The sequence below is a fragment of the Natrix helvetica genome (assembly GCF_964273705.1).
Source record: "Natrix helvetica genome assembly, chromosome: 2".
NCBI lineage: Eukaryota > Metazoa > Chordata > Lepidosauria > Squamata > Natricidae > Natrix > Natrix helvetica.
The window spans coordinates 24,554,642-24,569,511 of record NC_138552.1 but is presented as its reverse complement, the minus strand read 5'-3'; the positions used below and the strand labels follow the sequence as shown (position 1 = coordinate 24,569,511).

At 38.3% G+C, this 14,870-nt stretch overlaps 1 protein-coding gene across 1 annotated transcript in view; it reads left to right on the top strand.

Moving 5' to 3' along the window:
• Positions 1 to 6,296: 6,296 nt before the first annotated feature.
• HCN1 (hyperpolarization activated cyclic nucleotide gated potassium channel 1) overlaps positions 6,297 to 14,870 on the top strand; it is a 187,967-nt gene continuing 179,393 nt past the window's right edge. The window contains exon 1 of the mRNA XM_081944075.1: positions 6,297 to 6,774. Within this exon, the coding sequence (XP_081800201.1) occupies positions 6,392 to 6,774 (383 nt within the window). The 5' untranslated portion in view covers positions 6,297 to 6,391. The remainder of the gene's footprint in view (positions 6,775 to 14,870) is intronic.

Genomic DNA, 14,870 nt, shown 5'->3' with positions numbered 1-14,870 from the left:
ATATAATGTATAATATTAAATAACGAATATTAAATTATTATTATTATTATTATTATTATTATTATTATTATTATTATTATTATTATTATTATTATTATTATTATTATTATTATTATTATTGCATCAACAGAATTGCATCACAGTGGCCAGTTGTTTCGCCGGATTTGGCATTAATTACTAGTCGAGCCCCACCCAGGGGCCTAGGACGTCGTAACGTATTTTCGTAATATGTGTGCGGATCCAAGCAGTGCGGCCTTTTGCATTTGACTGATGGTGATTTTGTCAATTTTTAACTGTTTTAAATGTAATTCCAGTGCTTTTGGAATAGCACCCAGTGTGCCGATTACCACTGGTGGTTTGTGCCACAATCGTTGGATTTTGATTTTTAAGTCCTGGTATTTCGCGATTTTTTCATGTTCCTTCTCGTTGAACCTGCTATCACCTGGTATTGCGATGTCTATGATTGTAGCCTTCTTTTTCTCAACCAGTGTGATGTCTGGTGTGTTCTGCGCCAGTATTTTGTCTGTTTGTATACAAAAATCCCATAGGATCTTGACCATCTGATTTTCGGTGACCTTTTCAGGCTTATGTTCCCACCAGTTTGTTGTTTTAATATTATAATTTTTGCACAAATTCCAGTGGATCATTTGTGCCACTGAATTGTGCCGCATTTTATAGTCAGTCTGCGCGATTCTTTTACAGCAGCTGAGTATGTGGTCAACAGTTTCATCAGCCTCTTTGCAAAGTCTAGGATTTTTCGATTTTGGCCTTAATGGCATTTGTGCGGATAGCTTGTTCTTGCGCAGCCAGGATTAGTGACTCTGTTTCTTTCTTTAATGTACCTGTTGTTAACCATAACCAAGTTTTTTCACTGTCCACTTTATCTTTTATGTTTTCCAGAAATTGGCCATGCAATGCTTTGTTCTGCCAACTCTCCATTCTTAATTTTATCACATCTTTTCTGTATTCTTGTTTCGTCTGTTGGGCCTTCAATAGATTTTTGTTCTTTACTTCGATTAATAGATGTTCTTGACTTTCTTTTAAATAATCAGCCAGTGCATGTTTTTCTTCTTCAACTATTTGCTTCACTTGTAATAATCCTCTGCCACCTGATTTTCGGGGTAGGTATAGTCGATCAGTGTCACCGTGTGGATGTAAACTGTAGTGCATTGTCATTAGTTTCCTGGTTTTTCAGTCCAAAATGTCCAAATCAGCTTGTGTCCAGTTAATTATACCAGCTGTGTATCTTATAACTGGTATTGCCCAGGTGTTTATGGCCTTGATTGTATTTCCACCATTCAATTTAGATTTCAAAATTTTCCTAACTCTGTTGGTGTACTCTCCCCTGACAATAGTTTTTACTTCTCCATGCTTGATGTTATCCAACTGCAGAATGCCTAATTATTTGTAGGCTTCATTTTTGTTGCATTTAATTAGTTGGCCATTGGGCATTTCAATCCCCTCATATGTAGTGATTTTGCCCCTTTTTATGGATACAGTGGCACACTTTTCCATGCCAAACTGCATTGAAATATCGGTGCTGAATATTCGGACTGTGTTTGTCAATGATTGGATTTCTATTTCTGACTTTCCATAGAGTTTCAAATCATCCATAAATGCGATTTTTTTTTGGCTTCTTTGGCTGTTTGGTAGCCTAATTTCATTTTTTTAAAGATTACTGATAGTGGGATCATCGCAATGATAAAGAGAAGAGGTGAAAGTGAATCACCCTGGAAAATTCCTCGCTTGATATTAACCATTCCGTAGTTCTCATTCCCTACTACCAACTCAGTTCTCCATTGTTTCATCGCCTTTTCAGTAAAGGATGTAATATTTTTGCTAATGCCAGTTGTTTCTAAGCATTTTATGATCCAACTATGTGGCAATGAGTCGAATGCCTTTTTGTAATCAATCCAGACCATATTCAAGTTCGTTTTTCTGTTCTTACAATTTTCTAATATCATTTTATCAATTAGGAGCTGATCTTTTGTGCCCCTGCTCCTTCTTTTGTTGCCTTTCTGCTCTACTGGCAAGATGTTGTTTGTTTCCAAATAATCCATAATGTTATCTGCAATAATGCCTGTGAGTAATTTGAAGGTTGTTGGCAAGCATGTTATTGGTCTGTAGTTTTCAGGTATTGTTCCTTTAGTTGCATCTTTCTGAATCAAGTATGTTTTTCCAGTTGTCAACCATTCATCAATTTGGCCATTTTGTAAAATCTCATTCAGTTGCCTGGCCAATATTGCATGGTCAGATATTTGAGCCAGAAACCATGTAATTGGTCCTTTCCAGGTGATGTCCAATTCTTTACTTTTTTTACTCAATTTTTGACCATCTCAGTTGTTATTTCTAATACTTAAAGTCATGTATCCATTTTGCTTCCTTATTGTAGTCCTTTGCATTTTCCCACAATTCTTTCCAGAATTCAACTGTGGCCTGCTTTTCTGGTTTTTGACTTTTGGTGCCAAAAGTAGTAGTAGTAGTAGTAGTAGTAGTAGTAGTAGTAGTAGTAGTAGTAGTAGTTGTAGTAGTAGTAGTAGTAGTAGTAGTAGTTGTTGTTGTTGTTGTTGTTGTTGTTGTTATTATTATTATTATTATTATTATTATTATTATTATTATTATTATTATTATTATTTAGAAGAATTATTTTTCCAGAAAGTTTGCAAGTGCAGGATCTCTACTATTTAAAACAGCTACATCCTTTTTCAGGCTTGTTTGTAAATCTCTTTTAATGCAATGCCTGACCCAACTATTAAAATGCAACTGCATCTTCTTCCAGACTCACACAAAATCCTGAAAAAAGACATAGCTACTTGAATGAGTGGCATTTTATTGTTGCTTATATAAGTTTGATACATTTCTTCTGAATCATGTTCAAAGCACACACAGCCATTTTAAAATCAGTTGTGGTCGGAATGAACTAGATATTTTCAGACATATAAAATATACCTTTCCTTTGCAGGTAGGTAGAATCTACTCTGGAGAAGCTTAATGTATTTTTCCCAGGCACATTCCTACATGGGTACAGCATAGCTTCAGGATTGTGGCAATTACAATTATTTCAACCTTTCCATTGAACATTAAAGTAGATGATCTCTGCTTAAGAAACAACTGTCATTTTCCAGCTGTCCTTAGTCACCCTAAAGCAATTAGTAACATTAAATGGCACAAGCACAGATTAGTATCAAAGAAGGAATCTCCATGTGACATGTGGAATTAGGAATATGTGTTTGTCTGTGTCTCCCTATAATCCTAATGATTCAGCACTGTTATTCCTAGGCTCATACAAAAGGAATAGGACAATCACTTCAAACTCTTGTTTAGACAGAATGTTTTGTAACCAGGCTTCTAAAACAGATTTCAGTGATGTGTTCCAAAATTATATCATGTCTAGGCCTTTTAACAGAACAGCACAGACAATACTTGTAAAGCATGTACAGATATACATGAAGCATCTCTTTTCTTCTTTTTATCAATAGTCTAAGGGCAAAATCTCCCATTATGGAACCTGTAGATTTAAAGCAACAGACATTTTAAACACAGACAATGGGAAACAGCAAATCATGAAAGCCTATGATTTCTGAATATTGGAACGGTTTGCAAAGTTAACTTTTGTTAAAGATCAATAGCACTCGGACACAAAATGTTCGTATGTTAGCAATTATTTTTAAATGACACTTTTCAGAATGGGATATGCATTATGCAATAGAGTTGTGTTTTGCTACTCTTGCTATATCTTCTTTTCTATGTATATTATTGTAATTTCATTCTTGAAAAGAAAATGAAGAAGAAAATGAAATATGACTGTGAGTTTTGGAACCTGGCAGAGTTTGTTAGCATCCTGATTTTGCTCCTTCATAGGATAGCAAAAAATATTGCAATGAGAGAGATACAAAATGTTCTGGCAGATTATTGTAAAATAGTGCTGCTCACAGGTTTTCTGTTTGCCTATCATTTTGTTGGATTAGAGGATCAGAACTGGGCAAAGCTATGCTCAAATCCTCACTAAATTACACAATTTCCAGGATGATTTTGGGTAAATCTCTGTGGATATAATTTACAGGATTTTTAGAAAGAAAAAAAGTGCCCTTCTTCGCCAAAAAGAAAGGTAGAATAGAAATAAGAGTTATTTAAAATTCTGAAACAATGCTTAAAAAAACATGACTTCAAAGTTACTTTGTAAAGCAGGGATGCCCACAGGAGGGCATGATAAAAAATCATGATAGGTACCACCAGACTGCAAACAAAGCTTTTGTCTTCTTTTCGTATGTGTTTCATAAATCATTTATGTGTTGCATAAATCATGTGTGTTGTGGAACTTTGATCTCACTGAAGTAGTCACTATCTTGATTTTCTTCTTCATCACACCCTGAGCATACACATCTTTTGCAGCTGTGTGGCCCCTTTTCTTCTAAAACCAAAACCTGGCTTGACCCCTCTCCAGTTTTTCCACCCTATATGCCAAGTTGTGCGAAATACATCATGATGGTTAAAATTATAGGAGATTATAGTGAAGACTCTACTGAGTTTGACTTCTGAAAGCTACATTTTGTGGGTGGGGAAAATATAATAAGTGTTTCTCTTTGACTTTCTTCAGAAAGCTTTTTCATCTTCCCACTCTTAAAATTTTTCTAACTTCAATATCTGATTCTTCTTAATTTGTTGGCAGTTGCTGCCAGATGGTTTAAAGTCATATTCAGTCATAGGATTTGAGTGATTCTGGGTATCTCACCAATAAGCTGAAGCAGAACTTTAAAAGGGATACACAATGTTAAACATGCTTCCTATTCTTCCACCTGTGATGCTCAAGATCACAAAGAATGAAAGAACACCCCCTGTAAACCCTCGGGGAGATTTTTCAATTATTGTGACCTTGAAGCACTGCACCTGAGATGACCAGAGTGATATGAAATTGCACAATTGGTGAAGGACCTTGGAGGTCATCTTGTTGATGCAGGAATTTTGTAAGTATGACAGTGTCTAGACATTCCTTCAACATCGGCCATGAAGGAAAGCTCACCAAGTACACAGGCAATGTGTCTCAGATACAACAGGTCTCAGCCTTATGAATTTTTCTTGACATTGGTTTTCTTAAGAGCCAAGGTGGCAGGGTGGTTAGAGTGCAGTACTACAGACTACTTCTACTGACTGCTAGCTGCAGTTCGGCAGTTCAAATCTCACCAGGCTCAAGGTTGACTCAGCCTTCCATCCTTCTGAGATGGGTAAAATGAGGATCCAGATTTTTGGGGCAACATGCTGACTCTGTAAACCGCTTAGAGAGGGATGCAAAAGCACTATATAAGTCTAAGTACTATTGCTACTATTAGCAGATATTTCTAGTCCTTTCTCTTTCCGGCAGTGTTTCTTAGCGGCTTAAAGATGTCCAGCGATAGCTGGGGAATTCTCAAGAGTTGTGGTCCATAACATCTTCAAATTGCCAATTCTTGAGAAGCATTACCAGCAACTGAAACCAGGTTCCCCCTCGAGAGCCACAGTGTTTTCACACCTCTGTAAGGGCTCAATCTCACCAGCAGTTACAACTCGGCGTTGGGTGTGTGTGTGCGTGTGCGAACTACCACCTATGCATCAGTCAACCTGCCTTGCCCATTGCAGCGCGCAGCCTAACGCCGCCTTCTGACTCCACCACCCACTTTTGACAGAACCCGCAGCGTCCCTGCCGTTCTGAGGGACGGCTTGGCAAGGGAGCGGGAGGTGAGGGGGGCACCTTTCCGCTGGTTTTCCTGCGTGTACTGTGGACCATCCGTAACTCTTTCTCTTTAAACCAGAGTGTCCGAACTCAGAAATGAGGATCCAAATCCAAGCCACCCGGCAGGTCATGCTTGGAGCGCCCGCACCTCACCGAGTGGGGAGGCGGTTTTGGAAAAGAAAACGCCGGTTCAGCCAAGCTGAAGGAAAAGGCCCGTCCCTCCTCTCTCTCTCTCTCTCTCTCTCTCTCTCTCTCTCTCTCTCTCTCTCTTTCTTTCTCTCAGTGTCTCTCAAGGGCTCCGCCGGGTCGCTCAATGTCGAGACGAGGGAAGGGGCCGAAGGGGCGGGGCGGGGCGGAGCGTTCAACCAACCGAGGGCGCGGAGCGGTAGGCTCCGGCTTTTTCTTTCTCGCTGTCTCTCCCCGCCCCTCTCGGTCGGTGCCAGAGTGAGAAGCGGCTCTTGCCGGCTTGGCCAATGCCAGGAGCGGCACAGGGCAGTGAAGCGCTGCTGAAGGGCGGGTAGGACCTGCCAGCAGCGCCGCCACCGCCTCCTCCTCCTCCAGTCCTCCTCCTCTCAGTGTTCCGAGAGAGCCGGCTCGCCTAGCTGGCTCTCTCCCATTTCCTCCGCCGGCGGCTCGAGTGGAGCCGGACAGGCTGGAGCGCTCTCCTGGTCGCTGGACCTTGCCATGGAGGGCAACAAGCCGGGTGCCTCGCCCGGCAGCCGGGACGAAGGCAGTCCCAGCACCAACGCCTGCTCCCAGGCAAAGGCGTCAGCGGAGAAGGCGCTGAGCAGCCCGGGCGCCGGCGGGAGCCTTAAGGAGCATGGCAATTCGGTGTGTTTCAAAGTGGAAGGCAACGGCGGCGCCGAGGAACCGGCGGGGGGCTTCGACAATGCCGACGGCGCGCGGCGCCAGTACGGCTTCATGCAGCGGCAGTTAACGTCCATGCTGCAGCCCGGGGTCAACAAATTCTCCCTCCGCATGTTCGGCAGCCAGAGAGCGGTGGAGAAGGAGCAGGAAAGGGTTAAAACTGCAGGATTCTGGATCATCCATCCCTACAGCGACTTCAGGTGAGGGGCGCTTGGTTGGGCGGCAGAAAGAGAGCCGGTTTGCAACTGGTGAGCTTGAGCAGGCGTGGGGCCAACTCTGAACAAGCCCCAGTCCGACTGCAAGGGGCGGATTTGGTCCTTTGGCGGTGCCAGCCGGATGCTCGGTCCTGTACAATATCTGGATGTCAAACACAGAAGTGTGTGGCACTCTTGAGTTGATAACTCGGGGAGAGAGAAGGAGGGATAGGATGAAATGTTTCTGTCTGTCGCCTTAGTCAGCATTGTCTGTCTCTCTCTTCAGCCCACTCCAATAATTTGATATAGCTGCTGATGAGAATTGTGGGGGGGAAATGCCAGGATTTCTTCTAAAAGCACATCCTATTTTTATTTTTTATTTTTTTGAAAATCTCAGACAGAGATTTCCTCCCTGACAAAGTTTTCTTCACCCAGAAGTCATTCCTGTCTCAAGAAAGACCATCCAAGGAACTAGAAGCGAGGACGTTTCTGTACTAGAAGTTACAGAGCTTCTTACTCCTTTTCCCATTTCTTCTGTCTTCCTGCAAAAACAAGAATCAAATTCCATTTCCATTTGGAAAACACATCCCGGTCTTGTCCATAAATCTAAATACGCTCCTGGGCACACTTACTTTGTTATTTTAAAATTATATCTCATCTTTCCTCTGAGACATTAAGGTGATGGAAATGAAGAAAGTTCTCTGTCATTTCCTGTCCACCGTAATTATCTAATGTAGGATACTGAACATTTCTTGGCCCCAAATCGTACAGTAGTGGCTTTTTCCACACACAAATTGCTTAACTCGGGAACTAAGTTTATTCATTTTTTTTAATTCATTCCTTGGTTTACATGGTAATACGTTGATCCATGAATGTAACTGAACAGGTTAGGTTCACATGTAGCCCCTAATCTACAAATAAATAAATTTCAAAATCAACTTTATCATTAACCAAGCATAGACCATGTAAAAGCAGGAAATGGAATTGTTAGCTGATTTGGTTAAACAAGTTGGGGGGGGGGGCGTGGAATATAACCTCTGAATTCCTTGTTGAATGGAGACTTGAACCTGGATTTCTCTGATTCCAATTCAAGCCCTTAAGCAGAGATGACACTGGCTCTCAGAATGCTACCATAACCTTTGGGATTTGAACTGGCAAGCTGGCTCATTTTCATGGCTTTCAGTCCCAATGGAACAGACTATTCTTAAACACCTGACAAGAAGCTAATTTTTTTTCTTCCTATCAGCTTCAGAATATGTTGCTTGAACAGATAACCTGATTCACCTAGCCTTGCTTTAAGGGGGGAAAAACCCAATGCCTCTTTTTTTAAAATCCCATATATTTATTTCATTGTATATCTTGCCTTCTATTCAAGAATTGAAGCAAAAGTATGTATTGCTTCCCACCATTTTACTTTCATAAGAAGCCCACAAAGTTGAATATGCTGACAGGTGACGACTTGTCCAAGGTCATCATATGAGTTTCATTCCTGAGACAGTATTTGATCCCAGGTTGCACTAGTCTCAGTCTGCTAATGTAACCATTGTATAATATTATTTCTTATGACCTTCAGTTTTGAAGGATAGACGGGTTGGGATTTTAAAAATCTCTCTTTTTTCTTAACAAGTAAAAATATTTCACTGATTTTTTACAATATATTTTATACATATTTTTAATCCATTCCATTCATTCATCCAATATTAATATTAGACCTTGCATTACAAAAATGAAACCTTTCACAGCAAAAGCAAGAAATGTGAAATATGACTTTACTGCCATTCCCATTTTCCAATAATAGGACTGTTCCTTACTTTATCTTCTGCGAAAAGTATTCATTCTCTGAAGTGAAAAGGCGGTGGTTGCTGGCACATTGTGTGGAATCTGTTGAAAGTTGATAGATGCTGTTTTTCAACAAACCAAGAACCACTAATGTCTAAAAACTGTACATTCATTGTTGTAGCAAGTAACAATTTCCCCTCCAGCTGACCAAAGAGGACAAACAAATGTACACTGTTTTCTTCTGAAAGGTGAGGGGAAAAAAGTATTTGCATGTAACTCTTTGGGTGATGCCAAAATTAGAAACAATGTGATTGACCTTGACTACAGCCCTGTGCAAAATGCTCTTTTCTGAGCACAGAAAATTGGGGGAGAAGCCACTTTGGTGCATTTAACGTTTGTATTAGAGATTGATTCAAAACCATTTAAGTCATTTCTGCCCTAATCAATTCAGAAAATCAAATGGAATTGACTCAGTTTTATGAATAGATTGAAATAATTAGATTGGTTATTTGAATTAAATTAATGACTTTGTTTGGATTGGAGTTGATCTGTATACCCTAAATATATATGTTAAACGTAATATCTGAGAAATGTTTTACGTGGGTAAATACCTCGGACATTAACTGACTGCTTATTTTATATGCAGTATTTAGTCATTCATTTCTTTATATCAACATAGGTTCTCTGGACTGCTTTAAAAAAAAAGCAAGAATGGGATAGAGTGCAACAGTTAGGATTGTACAAATAATCCAATCTTCTTCAACATATATAGGCAAGCACATACAGTATTCTGTGGTTTATAGAGTACAATTTTACACATACAATTAGGCTCCACATATATAGGCCAGTGTGAAAGAATCTCTAACCAGCATAAGTTGGTAGACACAGAACATATTTGGGACACTGTAACAAAATGGCTGTTATGCTACAGATAAACAATTTTTTAAAAAAATTACAATGAGGTAAAACTGGTAAGATAATTTATCATAATCTCTTTTCAAAATGTTGTATAGCTCCTTAGCATACTCTGTTTTCTGGAAAGGTGAACACTCTTCCAAAATTTTGGTCTCTAGCTATCAACTACATTATTTTTTAAGAATGCCTCTCAGACTCTAAAGTATTGTTGGGGGCAAAAAGATGCTGTTCTTGGGGAAAATATTTTGCTTTTTGATATGCCAGCTTCTTATTTTTAATTAAAAGAAGTTAGATCAATTGGCTGGCATTAATAGTGGGCAGTGAAGAAAATGTCAGTGGTTATAAGCATCTGTCTGGGGATCCAGGGTTTAAGTGAATTGTGGTTATCAGCCACATCAAGAGGCTATGGTTTCTAATAAATGTAATATTTAAACAACATATCTCTGAGTTCTTCACTAATCTTTGAACCTTCTTTTCTGATACACAACAAGATGAGGCATCAATATTAGGAAACCAAAAATATCCCATGAAATCAGATTAAGATTTTATTTTTCGTTAGTTTAGAAATGCTGTTTTTGCTCTGAAATGCTGTTTTTACTCTGAAAAAAAAATCAGCTCTATGCCTGAGTCCCACTGCTTTGTGAGAAATTTGGAAAGACAGTCTTGGTTGAATCATGCACATTGAATAGCTTATGCTGGTTTGTGCATAAAATAGCTTTTGTATGATAATACATGCATGTTTAGCTGTCTTCCTCAATACTTTGGATACAGGCTATTATCATCTTGATAGAAAATTAGGATTTTGCAGGGAAGACGAAGAGCATGGATTGAGAGCAACTGGGATTTTGAATAATATTTTTTGGATACAATGGATTTGGTCCTTATTAATTTATCTGCTGCTTGCAAACCAGAGAGTAATATCTTTTAAGATAGACAGTATTAGTTTTCATTGAGGTCTGTCAGAGGGGAGAAATATTAGAATCTTTAACTGGGAGCTATCCAAGGTGTTGAATAATAGAGCTTTTGGAAATCCCATATTTAACCTTGGAATGCCTGCCCTGTCCTTTCAACTACTGTATTTGTTGCTGTGTATAATATATTAATTTTCCTCTCAGGCATATTGAAGAGAGAAGGGAAAAAAATTAAATAGTGATGACCTTCTGAGATCAACCATTAACAGATTAGCAGGATCTTCCACATTTATTTAAAAGCTATATAGACCAAGTAGCATTTTAGCAAATTACAGAATAAACATTATATCTTTCATTAATGTCACTTTATTCAACCATGTAAAGAGAACACTAATTCTATTTATTGATGCTAATTATTATAAGCACTAAATGTGAGGTAAAGATTATATATCTTAGTATCCTAAAATGACTCTTTAATGCAGATACGTTTGGAGAAAATATTATAGCATTGGTGCACAATAATTTGAACTTAATTTATTTAAAACATTTTGTAGTAAGTCCTGGATTGTTTGTGGATATTATAAAATGTAGATTTGTATAATTTCTCGCTGGCTATTTCAAACTTTTAGTAGACTTTGACAGTGCTGTCAGTTCATACAATATAAATTAATTTTATCTGTTTGAAGGAAAAACTTTCAATAGAATAGAATATATGAAACTGAGGGTTGAACTGTGGAGTTCTTTAATTTTAGAAATAAAATTTATGCAAGCAAACAATCAAGCTCAGAGAACACCAAGGACCCTACAAGGAGAAGCATGTTTGAAATTCATGTTTTAAATAAATACAAGAGAAAGCTTTATTCACAAGCATAAACACAAACAGTGGATCTTATGGATGATTGTTATCATTGGGTGCTAGTAGAATCTGATATTCCAAAGAGCTGTGCCATCATTGGAGAACTGCCTCAAAGTAAAATATCTGAAAAAAAGAGGCTAGTAAATGTCAAACATGACACCGTTTTTCATCTCAAAGTCAATTAACTTTAAATACAATATGGAAGATTAAAATATCCACTTCCCCTTATAATAAATGTGGATTCAGCAATCATCCCCAAACTTTTTCTGATCAATGATTGTTAGCTCGGTTATATTTATACATGAGTTTAGGTAATGCATCGCATAAAAATATTCCTCTTGAATCCAGATATCATGTCTAGTCTTTTTTTCTACACAAATCTCCTTGCATTTGTTGAACAACCTTACATGTCACTTTGTGAAAACATGATTCTCACTACTCAAATTATCTATCTTGATTTTTGATATTTTTTGTCACACCTTCCAATGCCCTCATTAATTCCATACAAGGGAGCTCCAATTACTGTAGGGTCTGTGGGACCCTTGATACCCTCTGGTCTTGTTGGTTTTCTTGCAACATTTCATTACCAAACTGGGTAATATCATCAGATGATGTTGACTAGTTTGGTAGCGAAACAACTGCAAGAAAATCACCAAGCTCATAGAGCACCAAGAATCCCGCAGTTCTGTTCTGAACTACAAATATTCTCTTCTGTTGGTTCTGTAGTTTCTCCTACAAAGAGAAGAACTTCATCTCTTTAATTTGGTTGCAAATTTGGTACTCCTAGCTTTATAATGTCCTTATTAAATTATGTAGACCAGAACTTGCATGTACAGGTGAAACTCGAAAAATTAGAACATCGTGCAAAAGTTCATTTATTTCAGTAATGCAACTTAAAAGGTGAAACTAATATATGAGATAAGACTCATTACATGCCCAAAGCACCAAAACCTGGTTCAATGACCGTGGGATTACTGTGCTTAATTGGCCAGCAAACTCGCCTGACTTGAACCCCATAGATAATCTCTATGGGGCACTGCCAAGAGAAAGATGAGAGACATGAGACCAAACAATGCAGAAGAGCTGAAGGCTGCTATTGAAGCAGCCTGGTCTTCCATAACACCTCAGCAGTGCCACAGACAGATAGCTTCCATGCCACACCACATTTAGGCAGTAATTGCTGCAAAAGGGGCCCAAACCCAGTACTGAGTACATATGCATGCTTATACTTTTCAGAGGTCCGATATTGTTCTATGTACAATCCTTGTTTTATTGATTGCATGTAATATTCTAATTTTCTGAGATTGTGGATTTGATGTTTTCATGAGCTGTAAGCCATAATCATCACCATTATGACAAATCACGGCATGAACTATCTTGCTTTGCATGTAATGAGTCTTATCTCATATATTAGTTTCACCTTTTAAGTTGCATTACTGAAATAAATGAACTTTTGCATGATATTCTAATTTTTCGAGTTTCACCTGTATTGTTCTGCTGTTATAAACAACAAAATAAACCCAAGCATACATAGAAACACACATACATATACACCATGAGTATACACACTGAGATTGAGATTTGTTTATTTTTGCTGTGTATACAAATATTTAGGAAACTATTGGATACATACATGGAATAATGTTATATTAGATGCAATGCTCCCAAAAAATTTTTGGGAAGTCAACTCAGAAATCCATGTGTGCATTTATGTGTGTGTGTGTGTGTGTGTGTGTGTGTGTGTGTGTGTGTACCAGAAGCAGAGCGTAAAATTGATTGATGGATCAATTATATACCATCAAGTTGTTGTCAAGTCTTAGCGATCACATAGATAAATTTTCTCCGATATGTCCCTAGCCTCTTTCAAGTCTACAAATGGTGCGCCTATCATCAATCTCTCTTAGTCCTTCACTAATTGAATTAATTCCTGTTAAGTAAAATGAATCCTATGAAATAACATATTTTTTACAAGATTCAGTGATATTCTATTTGCATGGGTCATCCATTATGTCTCAAATATATAAATTAGTGTCACAAACACAAAATACACAAGCAAACATGAACACCTTCCACTCTTTCCTTCCAGAACAAGCAACAGAAGAGAGGAAGAAAAATACTCGATAGAGATGGGGTAGGAGGAAAGGGTTGCTGCACTGAGAAGGACAGGGAGAGAAAAGGGAAAAAAAGGTGGATGGGGATGAAGAAGAGACCATGGGAGTAGGAATAATAAGAAAAGAAAGTTAAGCCTTTTTAGCATTCTGAACGAAAGAGTTAAATTCTCAAGTAAACATTGCCATCCAAGTAGAAATTAATTTCCAAAGCTTTTCAGATGCATTTGCAGTTCAGATTAATTCTTTTGTTTTCAACAGTGATTGTTATCAGCAGACATAAGATGTCAATTTCTCAAATTAATAAGTAATTATTTGAGGGAAAATATTATTATTAAATACACACACACACACACAAACACACACACACACACACACAGATTGTCTTGGCAACATTTTGGCGAGGTCTCACTCGCCATCCTCAGGCTGGTGTTTTTGGCTATCCTGAGGATGAGACCTTGCCGAAACGTTGCCAAGACAATCTGAGTCTTACACGGGAAAAGACCCGAATACAACAAGACCAGCATACACACACACACACACACACACACACACACACACACACACACATGCACACATACATACACACACAAACATATATATATGAATTAAGTGCTGTGTGTGTGTGTGTGTGTGTGTATTTGTGTTGATAAATAAATAAAGGGAGACTAGTATAGATCCATTTCGAGCTATCTAGTCTCCCTTTATTTATTTATCAGCACAAATACAACACAAATATAAAAAGGCAACATTAAAAATAAAAATATGGTTTTCTGCCTGGATGGTTTTCTGTGATGAGCCGAAGGACAGAAGGAGGGAGTAGTGAGCTTTCTCCCATATTTGGGCATACCAGGGGTTGTAACACACATACATACGTACGTACGTACGTACGTACGTACGTACATACATACATACATATAATATTTATTTATATCCCACCTTTATTATTTTTATAAATAACTTATAGCCAACCTTCCTCCTCCTATTTCCCCACAACAATCCTGTAAGGTGTGTTGGACTGACAGAGCGTGATTGTCTCAAAGTTACTCAGCTGGCTTTCATGGCTAGGCAGAACCTGAACTCAAGGCCTTCTAACATGGTGCCTTAACCACTAGACCGATTTGGCTCTAATTATCCCGTATAACTACCGGTAGTTCTGACCCATTTATTATTTTTGTCTGGCTCTTAACTAGTTTTCCATTACCTAATTTACCTCCAAAACAGAGAAGGGTAGAGGATTAAGGGAGGCATGCATCCTGAAATCTTCTGGATGTTTTAGACTACATTTTCTATTACTTGCCACACTAGCTGATGCCGTTGGAGTGAAATTCCAAAACAATTGGAGGTAGCAGGAAGACAGAGGGAATAATGAAAGACAGAAGAAATCATAGTGCATCTAAGCAGTGAAGAAGCAAGAACATAAGAATTGGTCTGTCTCTGGAAATAAAGTTTAAAAAGACATTAATACCTGCTTTTATGTTATATTATTGAGCTTCTTACTCCTGAGATGGTATAGTTCGGAATACATGCTTT